Source organism: Helicoverpa armigera, chromosome 3 (genome assembly GCF_030705265.1).
Source record: "Helicoverpa armigera isolate CAAS_96S chromosome 3, ASM3070526v1, whole genome shotgun sequence".
In the NCBI taxonomy this organism is placed as follows: Eukaryota; Metazoa; Arthropoda; class Insecta; order Lepidoptera; family Noctuidae; genus Helicoverpa; species Helicoverpa armigera.
In genome coordinates, this window is record NC_087122.1 from 631,252 (window position 1) to 653,185 (window position 21,934).

The 21,934-nt window shown below is 38.9% G+C and overlaps 2 protein-coding genes across 7 annotated transcripts in view; both read left to right on the forward strand.

The window, feature by feature from the left end:
* Nucleotides 1-13,245, forward strand: part of LOC110381702 (uncharacterized) — a 132,777-nt gene extending 119,532 nt beyond the window's left edge. For 5 of the 6 annotated variants that reach the window (XM_064043458.1, XM_064043461.1, XM_064043459.1 and 2 more), the window contains exons 16-21: nt 4,201-4,349; nt 4,713-4,827; nt 5,882-6,001; nt 6,468-6,597; nt 8,525-8,723; nt 10,603-13,245. In XM_064043458.1, coding sequence (XP_063899528.1) covers nt 4,201-4,349; nt 4,713-4,827; nt 5,882-6,001; nt 6,468-6,597; nt 8,525-8,723; nt 10,603-10,699 — 810 coding nt within the window. In that variant the 3' untranslated portion in view covers nt 10,700-13,245. Of the gene's footprint in view, nt 1-4,200; nt 4,350-4,712; nt 4,828-5,881; nt 6,002-6,467; nt 6,598-8,524; nt 8,724-10,093; nt 10,154-10,602 lie in introns of all 6 variants that reach the window. The other variant, XR_010278110.1, reaches the window with a different exon arrangement.
* A 2,051-nt stretch (nt 13,246-15,296) lies between these two features.
* Nucleotides 15,297-21,494, forward strand: LOC110383123 (uncharacterized). The gene is made up of 6 exons (XM_064042869.1): nt 15,297-15,963; nt 19,317-19,496; nt 19,694-19,822; nt 19,871-19,972; nt 20,047-20,175; nt 21,007-21,494. Exons 1-6 carry the CDS (start codon nt 15,889-15,891, stop codon nt 21,193-21,195), a joined length of 804 nt encoding a protein of 267 aa, XP_063898939.1. The 5' UTR covers nt 15,297-15,888; the 3' UTR covers nt 21,196-21,494.
* The last annotated feature ends 440 nt before the right edge of the window (nt 21,495-21,934 follow it).

Genomic DNA, 21,934 nt, shown 5'->3' on the forward strand with positions numbered 1-21,934 from the left:
TCGTTGTAACAAAGAAAATTACTCAAGACACGAAGATACTAGACATACTTACTCAAAAAAAAAATCATATGTGTAACATAACCATAGCACAATATAGGATAGAAAAATTACTTCAAAAATTTTTACCACAAAAAAAATACATTATCAAGTAAAACGTTAAGCCTCAACCTCTTTGTTAAACTATTCTTAATTCGTCAAGTACAGTCTTCCCATCGTGCCCTTCTCAACTGTCATGGCGGCGAATCACGCTGCCGAATGGCTTGTGACCGCAAAGATGTATTTTGCGTGCCCAATCTTGATGCACGTGAGTGTATTTACGTTGTTCATCTCAGGAAGATGACAATCGCTTGGAAGTTGAAGCTTGGAGCCTTTGTTTACGACTTACCACGTTTTCAATGTGCTACTCATGTTTTGTCCATCATGAGGCTAGATCATGACTTCAATGTTCTGATGTCCGCGTCGTCGTGATTAATATCGTTTGCTTTTTGTTAATGTGACAAAAGATGAATGTGTCTTTTGTGGAATAACTAGTATCTAGGCAGTAATTGTGAAAAAAACGGAGATGTTCGTAATTCAAATGTGATTACACACACTGACACGTCAAACTTATAACACCCCGTCGTTTTTGCGTCGGGGGTTAAGAATACCTACCTATGTCAATAATGGATGTTCCGTAAAAATCTTTAGAAATATTGTGATTGTCAACAGGTAATCTCGAAAGTTTGCTATTCCTATAACGTGTTCCATTTACCGCCCAATTTAAAACAACCAATGAAAGTTGTTAGTCAGCAAATAAAGATTTGTGCCATGCCTCATCATAAATCTACTAAGTTTAAAGTCATTTCAAATGTTTGCAGTTCCTTCAACATGATTATTTTGAAAGTCATCAAACAGTCAGATATTTTACACGCGTCATTGACGATCTAATGTAAGCACACTGTTTGTCCCCAAGCGGGGACAGTCAATATTAGCTGAAACCGTGTCGTGCCTGAATGGGGACAATATCGCAATTAGTTTAGCTTTTGAAGGTAACATACGAGTATTAGAGTAGAATATTAATTATATGTTGGCATTGTGGATTATGTTATTTTTACGATATGTGTGATGTAATATATATTTTATTACTTCCACGATAAAGTGCAAAGTACTGTCATCTAGCCAGTTTTAATTACTATTACTAACTATTGACCCGCTCCAGCTTCGCACGGGTGCGGGTGCAATTCTATTTTTAATATATGTACTTTTAAACATTCCTCTTAAATCACTCTATCTCATAAAAAACCGCCATGAAAATAGGTTGCGTAGTTTTTAAGATTTAAGCGTTCAAAGGGACAGAAAAGGCGACTTTATTTTACACTTCGTAGTGATGATATAATAATTATTTAGGTATATAAGGATTTTATTATGTTAGATATTAAAAAAGTCGTGGTGGCCTAGTGGGTAAAGACCAACCTCTCAAGTATGAGGGCGCGGGTTCGATCCCAGGTCAGGCAAGTACCAATGCAGCTTTTCTATGTTTGTATGTACTTTCTAAGTATATCTTAGACACCATTGACTGTGTGAGGTACGCTTCGCTGCACCACCCACAACATGAGAATAACGACCGCTCGCGCCGAACGCGTTATATTTACGTTAGTGCTATCTCGCTCGCGCGCGCATCTGTCTCGTTTCTTTTAGGTACTCACAGAGTCTTATCAGAGCGTTCTTATTGGACAATCGCGCGACGCTCTCGCCTGAGCGTTAACACTACTTCGGCCCCTGTAATTTTACACTTAAGCTCGTCACTACTTCGGCCCCTGTAATTTTACACTTAAGCTCGTTCTGTATTCACAAAATATACTTTATACTTTACACCATCATCGCTGTTTCATTTGAACACTACCTGCATTGCTGCTACAACTGTGTTTCGGATGGCACGTTAAACTGTAGGTCCCGGCTGTCATTGAACATCCTTGGCAGTCGTTACGGGTAGTCAGAAGCCAGTAAGTCTGACACCAGTCTAACCAAGGGGTATCGGGTTGCCCGGGTAACTGGGTTGAGGAGGTCAGATAGGCAGTCGCTTCTTGTAAAGCACTGGTACTCAGCTGAATCCGGTTAGACTGGAAGCCGACCCCAACATGATTGGGAAAAAGGCTCGGAGGATGAGGGTTTATAAATAGGTAGCTGTAACGCCTGTCATTTTAAATTAACCGTACTCACAATAAAATAACTGTATTACACATTTAAACTATAAACAGTACATTCGTACAAACACACGGAGGTCGGTTGCGCAACCACAGAGGATGCAACCTGCGCGTGATAGCGATCTATAAATTAGCGCATCATAGTGCGGCATCCTCGCTCGCTATCTATGACGTGAGCTTCCTATGTAGTTATTGTTAACACCATCAAAATAATTCATATGCTATGTGGGATGGTAATTATATTCAGAATAAGGGGTGGTTATATCTGAATATGTAGAAGTTTGCCTATACACTACACGTACATAATAATGCTACGAAAACACTCATACTTACCACAAAACACTATCCTAAGTACTAAAGATTGTACTCAATAAAAACACGGTCTTGACAATAGGTGTGAAGACGCCAGAACCTTACATAACAGAAGAAAACATTTGATGCAATTCATTATAACATACCTAATATGCTTCCTATTAACCAATTCAAAATCTCATCTAATTGAGATCTCACCCAAAACGCGTAAACTATCTTAATTACAATTGTGTCTCAACGCAACTAATTACGAAAGGTGTTAGCAAATGAGCATCGAACCCGGTACACTTCCTATGCATGCGCGGTCACACGCTCTGAATACTTGCAGACCAGCTTACTAATGTTCACACCTTTTACTTTCATACGTACCTATGTACTGTAGATAGATACGTTGTATAGATAGGCGAAGAAGTTTCAGAGGAACCCGAGTGGTCTGGGCTAATGGATGGGACACCTGGTGACTTGATTACAAAATACATGGATTTTCGATTATAATAGACGAAATTATCGGGAAAACGCTGACGCTGAATGATTTGATATAGAACGAAGTAAACATATGTATTTTCCAGCCGATGACTATAGTTGGGCATTTATTTGTACTAAATATAAAACAGTACTAAGCCATTCATAGTTAATTTTAGCCTCGTCGTCATCTACTTTTTAGAAATACTTATATGAAGCTTCTGCATTTTCTTGTCAAGTATCCATAATTATCAGTGACTAACCGAACTCAAACATGTGAATAGCTCATCAGATAACTGTGCCTTTGTAATACGGAAACGGGCACAATTGATTTTCTAAACTATTCTAACATTAAGATCGTATCTAAATTATCGCCTTTTCAATAACATAGCAGTTGAAATAAGCGGATAATGGCACAAATCTCGTCTGAATGAATTGAACTAGTGCCACTTAAGCTTGCGAAAATCTATTAAACTTTTTTGAATTTGACCTCATTCTTGCTAGCGAATTCTTGAATTAATGCTATTCTAGTCAGGTCAACTAGTGAAAGTCTACCTACAATAGGATTAATGGTTTTTCTTAAAACATATTTGTAAGTTACTCTCTAGATTAGTTTAGATCAAGACTAACTTTTCAGTACTTCAAGATTTTGCACGATTGTCAAAAATTTTGGCACATGAATAGTTACCTACTTATATTTTTTGCATAGGTACCTATCTATTTTTTGTTCACCCAAAAAAATGTCGTGATTCCTCACCCTTATCTACTTCCACAAGATAAAAGTCACGTAAGTAACAATGAATGAAGAACGTTAGCCCGATGTTCGACAAGGTCGGTATGTGACCGGGGCGCGGTGACTAGACGCATCGCTACTGGCAACCATGCTATCTTGATGTAGGACGGATAGCATGGGGTCATAGTTCCTGGAGTAGGTTTGCTGTAATGAGCGACTTTCTTGTAACTAACTAATGTACAAGTTACTTATAAGGTAGATACTTCGTTAAGTCTTCTTTGAATATCGGACTCTTCACTGTATCTCGGGCTTTCTCATGATAATATGATCAATTTAATTATTTTACGGGACTTGAGTTAGCTATGTTGAGTACAACAGCTATTACACCAACACCGGCTGAATTGACTTTATTTATTAAGCCACAAAATATCTTGAAACGCTTTCATAATATCCTATCCTTATCCTTCTGTGTATCCAATGTAGCCTTATTGTTACATTTTGTTGTTACAGCGCTCATCGCAAGCAGCGGGCCGTGGCAAGCGCTTTACATTCCAGTCGACTGTCAGACAGCTGGAGCGACGGCGCCTGGCTGAGAAGCTGTCTAAAGAGGCTGACTTGAAGGAGCAGCAGAGAAGAACAGAGCTGGAGGCCATGAGGAGGTATGTCAACCTGCTTTTACGAGGTATATTTTACTAGCATCGGCCAGGTCATGCTATTTATGACATTGCGGAACGTTAGCCTTTTCTGGAAAAGTAAAAGAAATTGATCAGCATGATTCCTCAAGACAGACCTTTATCTCAGGTCGCATACCAATAAAAACTATCTCATTGTTCTCACTGATCTTCATAGAGAGAACAGCCATCGTGGTCAACAATCGATCTATTTGTATTAAATGCCTATTATTATGAAAGATCTCTGTGCTTGAGACGCCAGCTCTTCCCCTTTCACTCTAATGTGATACTTTATTTTAAAATAATAATTACCATCAAAACAGCACTATAACTCATGATGTTACCTCACAGAGTGGAGGAGGAGTTCCAGCGCAAGCGCGCGCGGGAGAAGGCGAACATCAGACAACAACTACGCCTCGTCAGTGGCGTCAACAGCATGCCCACGCCACCGCCGCAACATAATAAGGTATATAATACATTACAACTGTGAATCTTGTCGCAGAAACTAGGTTCAAAGTTTATGACATGGAGCTTAAGAAATTTTGAAATAGTTCATTCCAATTTTACAACGTGAAAAACTTTTGTTTCTGTTGGATATGGGTAAGCCAAAAATAAAAGGTTTATTTATGTTTATTTTTTATGGATAAGGTTTGTAACAAAAACCTTTCTGGGTACAATTAAAAACGTCGTAAGTAGATAATGTCCGTTTTATTGAATAGAGCTGAGGAGCTCTATGAAATGTAAGGGCGTAAAAAATGTTTGCTCGACTGTCTGCTATTTTTATTCGATTGAAGTTTATAAACTAGTTCAACTAATCAGCAAATATTTTGATCACACACTTCAATCAGCTAACATGGACGTTTACATTAGCACTAAGTAAACACTCAAGTAAAGGAAATCGCTCTACCAAGTATTTGCTTTAAAATTGATTAATTTCTTTGTTAGAACATACGTAATGATCTCCAAGACCCTTTAATCATGTCACTTGACCTTGCCACCTTAGTCCAAGGTTACCAGTATTAAAGCTAAACTTCCAGACATACTCATATGTTATGAGTAAACTATGTAAGTGATATAATTATTGCGATTATTATGAAAACGGCACGCCACTGTGACGGTCACCTTGCTGACAAATAGTGTGTGAACTGTTGTGTGACCTTCGCAAATGATCTTACGTGGTTTTTGCATGGGGTTATTGAGTTTTTTATATGTATGACGGCTGTATCTAAGCACATCTGTCATAAGTCTTATTATGGTAAATGAGTGGTCCTAAGACTGACTTGCCTCTTCAAATGCCATTTATCACATGTTCAATTTTTATACATTGCTCGTATCTTTGTTAGAGCAAACCTCTATAATATACCGCCGTAATATACGGCATGAAGGCATAATTTTCATCGGATATTTAGACATAGGAACATCAAGATATTTTTCTATATTTTCAGTCTTCATATTCACAAAAATACACATGTAATTTTTTCCTTATACTATCATAATTTAAAATAACTCCTTTCGTCCAGTCTCGCGACTCCCCGGACGGGTCGTGCCGCGCGTCGCCGGCGCCGGAGCGGCCGCGCGACTCGCAGCGACACAGCAACGCCTCGTCCGAGATCAGTGCACGCAGCAAAAGTACTACTCCTGTAAGTTTATATTTATATGTATTAACGTTCTGTCTATATGTCTTATGTGACGATGCATTTGTCTGAGAATAGTTCGTGTCAAAGTTGGTTGCCAGAATTGCGCGAGAGGTTTTGGAGTTTGACCCACATGCGAATTCTTATGTGCTGCATCCTATTCCCGTTCGCCTCGGACTATGGCTTACACCTGGGCACTGGCACACGGCTAGTCTGGGAACCCTTCACAGTTCAAGTGTACCCTTCCCAGGTAGGACACCTGGAGTGCTCTAATCCAACGGTGGCCCCGTTACCACGTACCAGAGCCGAATAAAGGGCGGTAGACCGTACGACTTCAGAACAGCGTACAATCTCCAGCCAGTGTTTGGACTTATCATCCTTCCTGCCCTTGTCCCAATTTTATTTGGGGTCGGCGCAGCATGTGCTTGGACCTCCCAGGTCTATACTAATACCTGTCCTATATCATCGTCAGATCCGCAGCGTGGAGCTGTCGGCGTGGCGCACGGGTTGCGAGGCGCGCGTGTACCGCGACTGGGCGGCGGCGCGCGAGCACCCCCCCGCCTGCGCGCACATGCCACGAGCCACCCACACTATATACAACGGTACGTCGGCCCTTATCCTTCTGCTCTTAACGCCATTTTCTTCCGCAATGAGTGAAGGAGGAGAATGTAAAATCCATCCTCGAACCTTTTTCCCAACTATGTTGGGGTCGACTTCCAGTCTAACCGGATGTAGCTGAGTACCAGTGCTTTACAAGAAGCAACTGCCCTGCCTGACCTCCTCAACCCAGTTACCCGGGCAACCCAATACCCCTTGGTTAGACTGGTGTCAGACTTACTGGCTTCTGACTACCCGTAACGTCTGCCAAGGATGAAGAAAGAATGTAAAAACCCACCTATATTCCTTTTTGGATCTATCGTGTTCAGTCTACTTCAGTGTACTTTCGAACAACACCACCGACTACAAAAGCATAGGGCAAATAATATAAGGAGATATCAAGGGTAAAAAATCCTCAGAAATATAAATTAAAATCTGAAGAATACGTTCAGGGGCTCGATTCTCCTAATTTTACTTAAGCGCCATTCGATTGACGTTCGACTCGTTTCGACTGAGATCCAATCCCGACTCGATTACGATTGAAGCGTATGTGGCATTCCGCTATTTTTTCTGTGAAATAAACGTTTTTATCCTTTTCTGTCAATCAATAATGAATCATTTTGTCTGCAAATGATTTACCATTGCAAAATGATTGTACAGCAAACTACCGTATAGACCAAAATCATCAAAATAGCAGACCAATCGCACACCAATCAAATGTCAATCGAATACGATTGGTCTTTTATAAGTAGCAGAATGCCCGATATGGTTAAAACTGCTATTGCCATTATATTGCAATTCGATTTCTATTCGATTTTGACATTATTAACTTAGGAGAATCGGGGCCCAGTTTTAGCAAACACCACAAAAACAATGACAATAACCTCACACAACAATTTGATACAAATATGTACATAACAACAAGAATGAAGCACCTATTATATGACGTTAGAAAGTAAGCCAGTCTATATGGGTAGGAACGCGCGTCCCCGATGCATTCAATGTGGGACACCTTAGCCTTATACGAAGTCTGGCCTGTGACCATACTTGAACTGTCTGTGCTATTGTTGTGATGCTCAAGTTTATTGACGTAAATTATTATATGAAAAGTTTTATAGATGAGTAATTGTCTTAGGGGTAGACAGAGGCTATATTTTTTTTACTCATAGTGAACTCACCAGCAACAAAATAAGACGTCCCTCTTTCGGTTTTATCTATGGTTGAAAAATATAGGTCCAAATATAGTTGAACTTATACAAAGCTTTGTTTTAATATCTTAATACAGCATATATGCAAGCATTGCATGTAATTGACATGGTAAAAATTATTTTATGGAATAAATTCTTAAAATTTATTTTGAATGTAGACTAAACATTTCAACAATGACCAACAAAGTTACACAGTGTATGTAATCTACAAAACATTGTAACAAAGTAGTGTGTATGTAATCCAGGTTATTGATATCTAAGTAGTAGTAAGTAAGCAGACGGGTCAGGGGCGTCGGAAGTGGACACATTAGTGCTACGCCCGATAGTAGGCCGCGTCTGCTACTTTGAATATTTTATGTTATACTTTGTTACTCACATATAATACAACAATTGATTTTGTGAAGAGGAGTAGTAAGGCGTAGACATTTTTTTTATAAGTATCTGTATTTTTATGAGAAACTGTGTTTTGTGTCTTATTTTAAAAGCTTTTTAACTATAATGGTTCGTCATCTTTCGCACCGGTAATAGCCAATTATTAGTTGTCGTCTTACGGCCTTTCCCAATATTTTATCTTGCGTTCTAGAGGTAGAATTTTAAATAACTTCGCACTAGATATGTCAAATCTCTAGTAAGCAAAACAACAGAAGGGGGGACGGCAGATACTCCTCATTGCTAATAGCAATACAAGCGTTATACCATACTGATCTATCCCCTCTACCTCTAGGCGGCGGCAGCGCCGGGTCGGGCGAGGCCTTCAGCGGCAGCCCGCGCTCGGACAACTACCGGCTAGAGTTCGCGCGCGGGCGCCCCCCCTCCCCGCGCGCCGCGTCGCCGCGCACGCCGCGCGCGCCGCGCCTGCTGCGCGTGCGACAACCCTCCTCGTCCGGCTCCGACCTGTCGCTCAGACAGCCTATTAAGATCAGGTAATGTACATGTGCACTGTATATTAATGACTATGAGATGAAATCAATTAAGTACTTAAAGTTTGATGAAATTAGAGTAGACCCCATCCTCCATTTGCGTCCACTTTGTGAGAAACTTTGTTATTGATATGTTACAGCCAAAGTGATTAAATATATATTATACATAACGACTGGTCATTGTATATAATACCCAAATTGACTAGACAGAGTGATAGATTAATCACTTTATCTGGATCTAATTCATAATAGCTGGTCAAAGTTAGCCAAAGTAATAAATATGGTATAATCATCTGACTACTTACTAATTCTTAGAAACGGCTCAAGTTACTATCGACTCTTTATATGATAAATCATCAAATGATTCCTTCCACTGTGGGAGAGCAGCGTAAGGGACTCAGAGAGCGTGAGCGTGCAGCGTGAGGTCAGACTGTTAGTGGCTTAAACCCACGCGTTGAACAACGCGCACCGCCGAGACGGGTCCGTGTCTCCCAAGAGACGGAAGGCCGATAAGGCACCCGAACTCACCGCTCAGGCTCACGTCTACGGTGGCTGGGAGTCGTCTCTCGACCACACAGAAGGAGACGATGGCATCCCAGTACCTCTCGCCCCGGACATTGGCTTGAACCAGGGCCGGGTGCGAGAGGTCGCCGCTGCCGACTGCCTCAACGAGGACACGGCGGTGCCCTTCCCGGGCAGGGCACACTCCGGGCCGTCGGTACACTGGCCCGAGCCACACTACAAAGAGGGGACTTTTCGATACTATTATGGGGTGCACTGTGCTAACCAGCCTTTTTCGAATTATATTAAGGTCAGCTACCAGGCACTTTAGTTAGTTAACATGAAATAATAATCTTTACCTACTTGTTTTATTACATTATCTAAGTCTATGGAGATATTATTTAAAATTGCTAGTTAATGTGATTAATTCTGTGTCAATTATCACTTTATCCAAATTGAGTAGATATTATAAATAATAGCTAGATAATATGTATAATACGCGGACTTATTACTTTGGCTGTAACAGATACATGGTCAATATTTTCAAGTCATTAATTTTTAAACAACTGGAGCTTCCTGCTCCTATGGCAGAAGTAACATAGAATTACCTAGATATATTTTATTTTTTAACATCATTTTCAATAGTAATGAAGTAACTTTTTTGAGAAATTTTTAATGTTGTGCATGATATTTTGTAATATAGATAAAAAGCATGAACAAAACGAAATGCTTCAATTAAACAGTAAACCTATTGCAACCCTAATGCAATAAATAATAATAGCATTTTCTTAAAAGGCTTATCTTAAAAAAAATACAACGTAAAGGAAAAAAATTAAAGTAGTGTATTAATTTCGTTGTGTGGTGTTTCCAAGGTGGTGAAATGTGGGAGTAGCGCTATTACCTAACATTAACCCTGCGCGCGCGCATACAAGGTGAGTGCTTGCTGACGCTTACATCCCCTACTCAATACCAAGAAAATCCCTAAAAAAATTAAAACTAAATTTTAAAGCATTCTCCCCTTTTGGTAGTCAGATAAAAATCCCTTAGTTTGGGTCGAATATTATTTTAAATCGGTGGAATTCTTACAGCTTTTAGTAACTCGATCTAATGCTTGTAGTTTCAGATAGAAGTAGATAGTGTTTATGAAAATTGCATGTCCTTTGTACTACTTTGTTGGTAGACCCTGGCCTTGAACCTAATGTTTTGATAAAGAAATGGCTGCAATTAAATGCCTGTATTAATGTAACGACGCTTACAATAACTTCAATATTTTACCTTTACAACTTAAACTGCCCTTAACATATTTTGTTATAGTTTTTGTACAAAACTTGTGCTTCCTTATTTAGCAATAATTTCTGATTTCTTAACCATATTATAACAGTGAACCTACGAAAGAGGAGGCGGAACCCGAGGAGCCCGCCATCGTCCCAACGCTCCGCCCCGCCGGACCCCCGCGGACTCCACTACTCACTCACTGACACACACTCACTGGCTTACACAGAGTCACTCACTCACACATAGTATCGCTCACTTACACATAGTGTCACTCACCTACACTGGAACACAGTCTACACTGAAGACTGTACTCTACGAATGTAGACTCTACAGGCATCGCATCTGGTTGTAATGATGTCGGTGGGATTTAAAGTGTTAATTTCACTATGTTGGAAAATGTACTAGTTTGCAACAGTGTTCACTAAATATTAACAACCACAAAAAATAATAAATAAAAAAGTGTTTTGTCCCATTCAATTTAAAGCGCCAACCCCAAGTAAAATTGGGAACAGGGCAGGAGAAAGAAGAAGAATTTAAAACGATGTTAAATTTTTGTTTAAAATATGATTTGTGGTAATAATGTTTAGTTGAAAATATTGCAACGTGATTTAACAGGCGTTATTAGAAGCGTTTGATGAACGTGAGTGTAGTCATTGACGATGATATAATTAAGAACATAATCATAAACTTGTATATGTTGAACTGTAATCTATGTAAACATCTATTTATTTAACTTGAATTCTTTTTAGGAGTTTGTTACCTGATATATTGGTTTGAGATTAAATAGGACTTCGAGAGATGGCCAAGCGTAAGTGCCAACCCAAAAATATTTGGTATAAAAATTAAGATGAATAAATAAATAAAAAGGAACCCTTTTATAAATGAGTTTTGGAACTAATTATGGGCACGAAGGTGGTCGAATGTCCGGTGTTCAGTGGTAGCCGGAACGGGTGTGTATGTAGGTGGGTCACGCGAACACTTGCTGAAATTTGGGTCGGCCAAGCATTGTGCTATTCTTATTTACCCTTTACTTTTCTTACTTGTTGACCTACTGTAGAAAAGTCAGATCGTCTGGAAAATAGCACAGATAATTGTTTAAGTGGATCTTTTTAAGTTATTAAACTTTTTTTGAAAAAAAAAATGTTTCAACAAGAAATCAGCCAGTTCGTGTGACTTGCTATTTTTGTCTATAAAATACACACAAGAATACTTTAGAAATTGTTTTAGCAGGGTTTCAATTTGGAAATATATTAAAGAAAACGGAAAAGCAAGTAAAGAGAGAATTGTTAATTTAGCAACACAGTACTGTGAAGATATTGACTCCGAAGAGTGCTTTAATTCGCATCTGTTATGTACTTAATCTATGTAAATCTTTGTACTGTATTTAATCAAGTTTAGTTTTATATGTCAAGCTGTATTCACAAAAAGAAAGAAGCGATTAAATATATAAAAAAAATGTAATGTCTCGATTTCCATGTAAAATCATTTAATAACTATCTTTTTGTGAATTCCGTTTCTACGTTATAATTCCAATAGTTATGGTCTTCCATTGTAAGCTAAATACTGAAGCTTTAATATAGACTTAACCCTAGACTTATTGCGGTGCTATTTTACGTCAAACTGTAGAGTGACGTTACAATGTCAACGTCAAACCCTACAGTTAAACGTCATTGTTAGGTGCTGAATTATACCGAGTTTTATACATAGTCATATTGATATTATTATGTGAGTTTTCTGTTACAAGTAAAATAAAAATATCGCGGTATATAAACAAACAAATTTCCCAATAAAAAGCCTATATTGTGCCCCTTAATTGAGACTTCCCCTCGTCATAACCTTTAGGAAAGCTGATAGTCCATTTCCTATAGTTCACGGGTAGAATGGACCGGGGTGCGCCGTGACCGGGTTAACCACGGCTGATCGATTGTCGCAACCATGCTTTTATGACGTGAAAAATAATATTGGGCGGGTCTCATTGTAATAATTCCATTGTTAACAGCCTTATAAAATCATTTTATTGTTATACATATAGTTGTGGGAAAGTGGCTGAAAAAGATTCGCGGTATTTAAAAACAAATAATGAATAGGCGAACAGGCGAAATATCAACTTTGCCGGTCTAACCTTTGTAAAAAGTCAAAGAAAATTATGTATGCCCATGACATTAACATGAAATTGAAATAATGAAGAAAATATGCATGATAAAGACTAACTCCTTGAGGAAAAATAAATATACTTTTAAGAAACTCACTAAAATAAGTTATATTTGTTTATTATTTATCATACATACAGCCCCATATTATACCGAATGTTGTATATCATTTATTCATTTTTAAATTAAACGATAAATACAATATACAACACGAGAAGTATTTTATTTATAAGAAATGAAATTATGAATCTAATATAAAGCGGCTCAATTGTATATAACTTAAACTTAAGCGTTATTAATATTGTGTATCTGTATTCGAAATATACATTTGAATGCTGAAATATTTATGGTAACATTTCCAATTTTTGCAAAATTTATATAACCCATGTTAGCCGGTTATTGTTAAAATTATAACGGGAAAGCATAAAAAGTTACTATAAATATTTTACGTCATATAGACTTAAACTTGTAACATAGATAAGCATATACATAGGTGCATTGTATTGTATATAATAAGCTAAAGTTCGGTGCATGTACATAACTAGAGTAGGATGTAAACCCTGTATCTACAAGTAATAAAGATTTGTATAACGATTTTACTTGTGAAGTTTTATTTTAAACGCTCTCCCCTCACTAGTGGTACCCGCATCTTATAGGAACTTCTGTGCGCACCCAGTTAAAAAGTGACCTATAGTCTACCTCGACAAATGACTCGAGATATTAACACTGAAAGATTTTTCAAATTGTTAGTTCCTGAGATAAGCTCGTTCAAACCAAAGATTACTTAATAATTATGTTTATACTTTACAATAATAATGTGGATCGAACGTAACTTAAGGGCGTGTAGGGACAACCGCGATTTTTAGACAGTATCCTACATGAAACGCAGTAAACACACCCTCATTGATACCGCGGGAAACAGCATATTACCTCCAATAACCTGACTACAAATAGGGAGCCATCAAAGAGTAAGAGTCTTCACATAATTCTTAAAAACACTATCAGTGTTCTGTGTTTTGACTTTAAAATGTCACAGTTTAAAATATCAAGGCGGCATTTAAAAGCACGCTATTGCAACAGCTAAATTTACCGTGACAAACTACAGTAACAACTTCAAGTAAATGATAATCTTGAGGACAATGCCCAGCGAAAGTATAGAAAAATCCGATAATGTCCAAGTGAGTTACAGGTTACTAAGCTGGGTACCTACTTATCTTTCTGAGCAAGACACCATTGAGTATTTTTTTCTTGGTCGAGAACTACAACCATCGGTCTTAATGCTAGCTGAGTGTGTACTAAATGTATTGCACTTTTAATTTAAGTAGGTATACTGACTCATAGGAAATTGCGAGATACCTATATCAATGTGAAAACATAACATTTCTTGACAGTCGGGGAAATTATGAATTACCTCATATAGGTATACTGTATTGTAAGTATAATATGACAAAGTTGCATAATAGTTATACAGCGTTACTGGTAAGTAGACCGCATCCTTTCAGGGGGTGATAGTATAGGTCAATACGGACAAATTTGACCATGGCATACACTGGGCAAAAGTTAACCCGTTTCAAGATAATCGAATTTCAAGATCAGTCGTCTAGGTACACGTATAAATTTTCATTATTGGTCAAAAGTCTCGTTTTTGTGGATTTTTGTGTGTTTTCGGATAGAAGATGAATCACTTCATAATAACAAACCATAAAACTGTACAAATCACAGAGGAAATTATAGCGAACAGCAATTACTTTTTTAGTAGCTATTTTCTCAAAAATATTACTCTTCATTTTTTTGTGCAAAATACTTAAAAAACATCTACATTTATCTAGCTATCCAAAAAAATACACAAAATACACAAAAATCTGCACAAACGAGACTTTTAACTAATAATAAAAATCTATACGTGTACCTAGACGACTTGCAAAGAAAAGATCTTGAAATTCGATTATCTTGAAACGTGTTAACTTTTGCCCAGTGTATCCCATGGTCAAATTTGTCCGTATTGACCTATACTATCACCTTATGAAAGGATGCGGTCTACTTACCAGTAACCCTTTATATATATATAGTATATTTGCAGCTAAAGTAGCTACGTAAGTACTAACTTAGCTTAGGTCTACTACTTATGACCTAAAATTCTGTAAAACAACAATGTAACAACATCGTAAATAATATAATCTGCGTAAGTATTGCCTGACTGGACGCGATTACTCTCCCTTGCCTTAGCCACGGAAATTATTATACTTTTAGAAATATATGACATGTGGAAACATGTTCCTAGAGGCAATTACCGGTCAACGCTCTCTGACCACTTGAAAACTTCATAAAAACAAAAGAAAAATCTCCGTAGTTTTCTCATGTTTCACATACAAGTCACTTTTTGTACAATCAAGGATCTGAAAGTTCGTATTAAACCGCCAATGGATAGCATACATGATATACGTATATTTACGTGAGTAAAATTTAGGCATGCGCAAAGGGGTTCACAAGTAAAGCTCGTGAAAAGTTTTCAGTTAGAGCGCGCTTTCAGTGAAGTGAACACTTTAATATAAACTGTTTCATAATCGCGGACAGTGATAAGTTAAACATTTATTAAAAATAGTAATTTTATGTAGTTACGCTGTTTTGTGTGTTTACATCAAATTTCATCGGCAAACCACATAGTTATTTTTAGTAACTTTTAAGTACTAATTATAAAGTAGAAGGAAAAATAGCCATTAAACCTTGTGTGTAATTACTATCGACTGACGCTTATTATAACGCTGATTATAGGTTTTCCGGTTTGATTAAAACACGATAAAAATCGACCACCAGCAACAGCAACATACAAACAAAATATTAAATAACCTACATCCCTAACTTTTGTCATTCGCTCAGTTAACTTTAAACTAAAAACAACTGACAGACAACAAGAACTAAAAACTCGACACAAACTAATCGTCGGAAAATTCTAAAGGAGTTTACCGACTGTATTTACCGTGGCCTTTGAGGACGTTCCGCTTGGTTCCGGCGGCGCTGCCGTCCCGAGTATCACTCGGACTACATCGAGACAGTGTATAGCCTGCGATCACCGCGCCAAGCTGTTACCCGACATCCCAGAACCGGTATCGGCTCCACCGGTGCTGGTACCGACACCCGTGCCTGAAGAGCCGGCATTCATACGAGAAGAGCCGGTATTGGTACGTGAACAGCCGGTTTTCGCACGAGAAGAGCCGGCATTCGAACGTGCTCGCCGGTCCGTGATGACGGCGAAACCGGAGAACGTGCAAGAAGCCCTAGAGGACAGGGACCCTAACAATCTGAACCAACATGTGCAGGTTTGTAGTAAGTTTGGAGTAACCTTGACAGTTAATAACAAAAGTCTGAATGATTTAAGAGTTGTCACTATTGAAGTGGGTTTTTCAAGTGTAAATAATCGATATTGGGTTTGACCTTGTTGTTTCCCCGTATTTACATTTTGTTAGGTATAAATTTTTAGTAACAGTTGGAAGCTTCCGCTATATTGAAATAGGATAACGCGCCATCACTATCAGACTTATAAAGACTGTTTTGAAAGTTCTTTATATAAAGCAAATATAGAAAACAACTAGGTATGTTCTAATTGCCCTCGGCAAACTTTCTCTCAAGGGAATATTCAAATTCAACCTAAAATAGACTTAAATAAGTACTTTATGTCCGGAAATACATTAACATACCTATCTACCACTTAGGGGCTGTTAAAATCCTATGACGTGTACATAACAAGTGAAAGCGTTGTAACAACCATTCATTACGATGTTATTTATAGAATTTTGTCGTTTTTATAGTGTTGGAAAACCTTCAGAGTACGCTGAAATTATTCTTGGAATTAGAGTCATGTTATTACTATGTAGTTGCTATTTTTATTTTATAGTGCCTTATGGATACTATACGAAAATGTCTGGACAAAAGTGCTTTACAAGTTGCAAAATTATATACAACTTAATGACTTTATAATGCTTTATTATTTTCATAATTGGTTCAGTAAGATTCAGACTTTGACTCGTCATAGTATTAGGTATGTTATGTACTTAGCTTAGCTTATTGGTACCTAATAAGTTGTAAATAATAAATATTATGTCGGGATCCATCAGACATACATAATGGAAGCTTGTAGTAAATAGGTAGCAAGCAACCCTCTGTTTATTTTTTGTGGGAGAATATAGGTCGTTCTGATGGACGTTCTAATTTCACGATGTCCACTATCCCACACCATGTTCTTTTAATTTCTTAGAAAACACATCCAACTTATCATGTGCTCTATCTAAGTAAATAGGCACACCTCAATAATACATTCCATTTCTTTCCGACTATAAATCAACGTCGGTGGGAAAATCAAGTTTATTGTAGTAACGCACTAATAACCATTAGCTCTGTAGTGTGGAAAATTGGAACACCATGGTCACCCTGAAAAACCCTTTAAGGGCGACGTAATGGATAAATTAATGTGAAAACAGAAGTTTGGAGTGGTTCACATTAAGGAAAAATCTGTTTTTGTGTGTTGGATTGTTTTTTTTTTCAAGTTATTTAACTATACCTACTTATTTGACTACAACGTAGTAGTTCTTGATTGTGATAGGTACTAAAATAAAAACGAGGTTAAGTTTGAGAATTGTGGTGTGTGGTGTTAGTGGTGTAACATTGTAGGAAGTTAAGGGAAAGCTACATAATTTGTGAGTTTTGTGAGTGGGCTCTATTTTATCCAGTTACCTTTTTTATACCGGAAGTAGTTCCCCCGGGACGTAGGTTTAAAGGCTTAAATCGAGGGAATCAGCTAGTATCATCCTCCGAGCCTTTTTCCCAAACTATGTTGGGGTCGGCTTCCAGTCTCACCGGATTCAGCTGAGTACCAGTGCTTTACAAGAAGCGACTGCCTATCTGACCCCCTCAACCCAGTTACCCGGGCAACCCGATACCCCTTGGTTAGACTGGTGTCAGACTTACTGGCTTCTGACTACCCGTAACGACTGTCAAGGATGTTCAATGACAGCCGGGACCTACAGTTTAACGTGCCATCCGAAACACAGTCATTGGTGTCTAAGATATACTTAGAAAGTACATACAAACTTAGAAAAGTTGCATTGGTACTTGCTTGGCCTGGAATCGAACCCGCGCCCTCATACTCGAGAGGTTGGTTCTTTGCCCACTAGGCCACCACGACAGCTAGTATTTGCAACAAAAAACATATTTGGTAAAAATTACAAATAAAAAATGAAAATCTAAGAGTGAGAGACATAGATTAACGCTGGCTACGAAACACCGCTACGAGTTTTGCTACGCTTGCTACGAAATAATTTTCGCAAAGCTACATATTAAATTGATTTACATTACACCTATATTATTACACAAGCAACATAACAACAAATTAGAAAACTGGAAAGGTCAAAATTAATTCATAAAAACTTAACATTACCTAAACTTTTCCACATACAAATTAAGGGTACAAACTTAACACTTACCGAACGAAACGTTATCAAATATGCAAATTCTTTCAGAAAGGAAAGGTTTAATTAAAAGTCGGACAAAGAGAGGTTCGCGTGACTTCAGTAACACCGGGTCACTCGCTCCTGTACTGTTTCATTGTTCTTCTCTAATTAACTTTAGGCTTACTAAGAAATCAGGAATATGAAAAACTTTTTCAGCGAATTTGTGCTATCTTTATCGTATCATGGGTTGGTTGTGGTCTAAACTCTAAAGGTTAAGATTAGGTTAAGCCTAGGCTATTTCTTTTTCGATTTATGATATCTATCAAGGCTATACTAGCCGTTTTCCCGCGGTTTCACTCGCGTCCCGTGGGAGTTACCTACTGCCCGCACCGTGATAAAATATAGCCTAAGGTAAGGTAATATAGGTTACTCGGGAACGGGAAGAACGAAGCTTTTCAAAAGTGAAAGATTTTTTCAAATTAGAGCCTTCAGGGTATAAAAAAACGTAAATTATTTCCTCTTTATTAAATAAGAATAGATAACCTTGAACTATGCTGAGGTCTACGCCTAAATAGGTCCTGTGTCTTTACCTGCTGGTCACTTTTGTCAGGATTTAGGCCTATTTCCCTTTATATTGTAGAGCCCTTGACATTGACACACTGACTGTAAAGTGAATACAGTTTGCTAAATTGTGTCATGTTCACAATCGACCAACTATTCCATTCCATTTTATACGATTGATTTTGGACCAATACAAATAGGTAGTATTTCTTTCATTGTATTTTATTTTTACTTCTACTTTCGTAGATTAGGTAATGAATAATTGAAACTTTAATACAATGTGTTAATGTCAGTTCTAGCTTTTCAAATATTTTACTTTTTATATTATAACTGTTTTATTCAACTAGACCACAACTACTTAATTATGAATTATATCAGAATCAGCTACCTACAGGAAAAAAAATTGAGAAAATCCCCAGGAAGTGAGTGAAACTGCGTGATAAAATACATTTGTTATTTTATCATAATAACACGAGTATCTTACCGACAGCATAGTCAGTTTTCTCAAAGCAACTGTTTAGGTACTTAGATACTATGAATTGCCATGGCCAATTTTCAAAGTCAATAGTTTAGAAAAAACAACTGTTTATGCTGCCTGTAAAAATAAGCCTAGGCCCTGTTCAGCAACTACCTACATACCTACCTTAAACCACATCTCCTCACAGATAGTATGGGACGACATAATCGGCGAGCCGGAAGGCGCGCGCAGCCCCGAGTGCGCGTGGCGCCTCAGTCACGCGTGTTTCCGACACTCGCGCAACCTCTGCTACACTGTGCTGGCCGTGCTCATCGCGCCGCCCTGCGCGTTGTTCCTGGGCTGCGGGTTCGCCTGCCTGGCGTTTGAGGTATGTAGAAGACCATATAGTGTGTAGTGTTTGAGCAAAACTGTGCAGATAGCGACTCAGTGCTTCACACTCGCGCCTTGTGCTACACCGCGCCGCTGCGCGCCCTGCGCGCTGTTCCTGGCTGCGGGTTCGCCTGCCTGGCGTTTGAGGTATGTAGAAGACCATATAGTGTGTAGTGTTTGAGCAAAACTGTGCAGATAGGAAGGCGACTCAGTAACACGTGCTTCCGACACTCGCGCAACTTGTGCTACACCGTGCTGGCCGTGCTCATCGCGCCGCCCTGCGCGCTGTTCCTGGGCTGCGGGTTCGCCTGCCTGGCGTTTGAGGTATGTAGAAGACCATATAGTGTGTAGTGTTTGAGCAAAACTGTGCAGATAGGAAGGCGACTCAGTAACACGTGCTTCCGACACTCGCGCAACTTGTGCTACACCGTGCTGGCCGTGCTCATCGCGCCGCCCTGCGCGCTGTTCCTGGCTGCGGGTTCGCCTGCCTGGCGTTTGAGGTATGTAGAAGACCATATAGTGTGTAGTGTTTGAGCAAAACTGTGCAGATAGGAAGGCGACTCAGTAACACGTGCTTCCGACACTCGCGCAACTTGTGCTACACCGTGCTGGCCGTGCTCATCGCGCCGCCCTGCGCGCTGTTCCTGGGCTGCGGGTTCGCCTGCCTGGCGTTTGAGGTATGTAGAAGACCATATAGTGTGTAGTGTTTGAGCAAAACTGTGCAGATAGGAAGGCGACTCAGTAACACGTGCTTCCGACACTCGCGCAACTTGTGCTACACCGTGCTGGCCGTGCTCATCGCGCCGCCCTGCGCGCTGTTCCTGGGCTGCGGGTTCGCCTGCCTGGCGTTTGAGGTATGTAGAAGACCATATAGTGTAGTGTTTGAGCAAAACTGTGCAGATAGGAAGGCGACTCAGTAACACGTGCTTCCGACACTCGCGCAACTTGTGCTACACCGTGCTGGCCGTGCTCATCGCGCCGCCATGCGCGCTGTTCCTGGGCTGTGGGTTCGCTTGTCTAGCTTTCGAGGTAGGTACCAATTTGTACGGATGCACCTGTGTCTGAGCAAATGCTCGTGCACTATATGTCCCGCGCAGCTGGCTGATCAAGAAGGACATCATCATCATCGTCATCATAAAGCAAAACTGTGTAGATAGGAATTTAAGGCAGTGTAGGGAAGCTTGAGAGACCTTATAAGGAAAAAAGGTGTTTAAGATTAGGTTCGACGCTGCTTAAAAAAAGTTTGAAGTTCCCTGTTGTGCAAATATGAGGCTATCGTAATGTTGAATTCAGACACCCGGTACCTGCTACTGACAGATTTTAGCAGACATGTGGCAAACTGCATTCATAAAATAGAAATTCATATTTGCGTTGGTAATTGAATTTGCCTTACCCCTTCTCTACATTAGATAGTGTACCTACTTCACCTACTAATACAGCCTCACGTCTAACAATAAAAATAGCAAAAAAGATAGCTAAAAGACTTACCTTATCCTCATTCTTTACAGCAAATCTGGTGTACAGCGCCTTGCATCCGCTGCGTGAAGATCTACTTCGCGTCTCTCCGCACCATAGTGCAAGCCTGCATGGCGGCCACCGTGGCGCCCGCAGCCGAGGCCGTGGGTCATGTGTGCCGACATATCAGGGTTAACCTGAGGAAGGATGCCCCGGAGGAGAGGGATATACTCATCATTTAGAAATACTTGGGGATAATTTCACCAACAGTTGGTCAAGTAACGTTACCGTCTTTAAGTTCGTAGCGAAAGAGTAAATCTTCTAATGCAATATAACTGAATGAAAAAACCAAAATATATAAATTCAAAAGTTAGTTTCGTAAGTTAGAATTTATGTTAAACAGTTGTTTTCCTCAACCGAACTGTTAACTTAGGTATAACATGTTGGTGAAATTGGGAATATTAGGTTTCTCGACCAATTTTTAGTCGTAATTTGTAACGTAAGGCGTGATTTTTAGTGCCATAGTTTTAAATGCGAAGTGTTTTTGTAAACTCATTAAGCATTATTGTCAGTTTGTTCTACTTAAGATATTGAAACAAGCAAATAATTTCTTAGATATCCTATAGTTTTGTCACGATTCAAAACATATTTGTACAAAAATTGCCCCAAGTGCCTTTAAAAAGATAAATATGTAATTAACTATATCAAAGTTTTGTACCTTTAAGCTAGCTATGCTATGTGTTTCTACCTAAAATATATCTACCTACATAATAATTATAATGTTAAAAACATAGGTTTTACTTATTTGAATGTTGTTTTGCGTTACGTGTATTTAAAAATAAACGATAAAAACATAAAACCTCGTTTCATTTGCTAGCATTCCTAATTTTAAAAAAAGCTTTCGTAGTCCATGGTCAAATTAGCATTAGCAAAGGCAACCTTGCATTCAGCCTTGTCAGCACTGCATTGAAAAAAATCTCT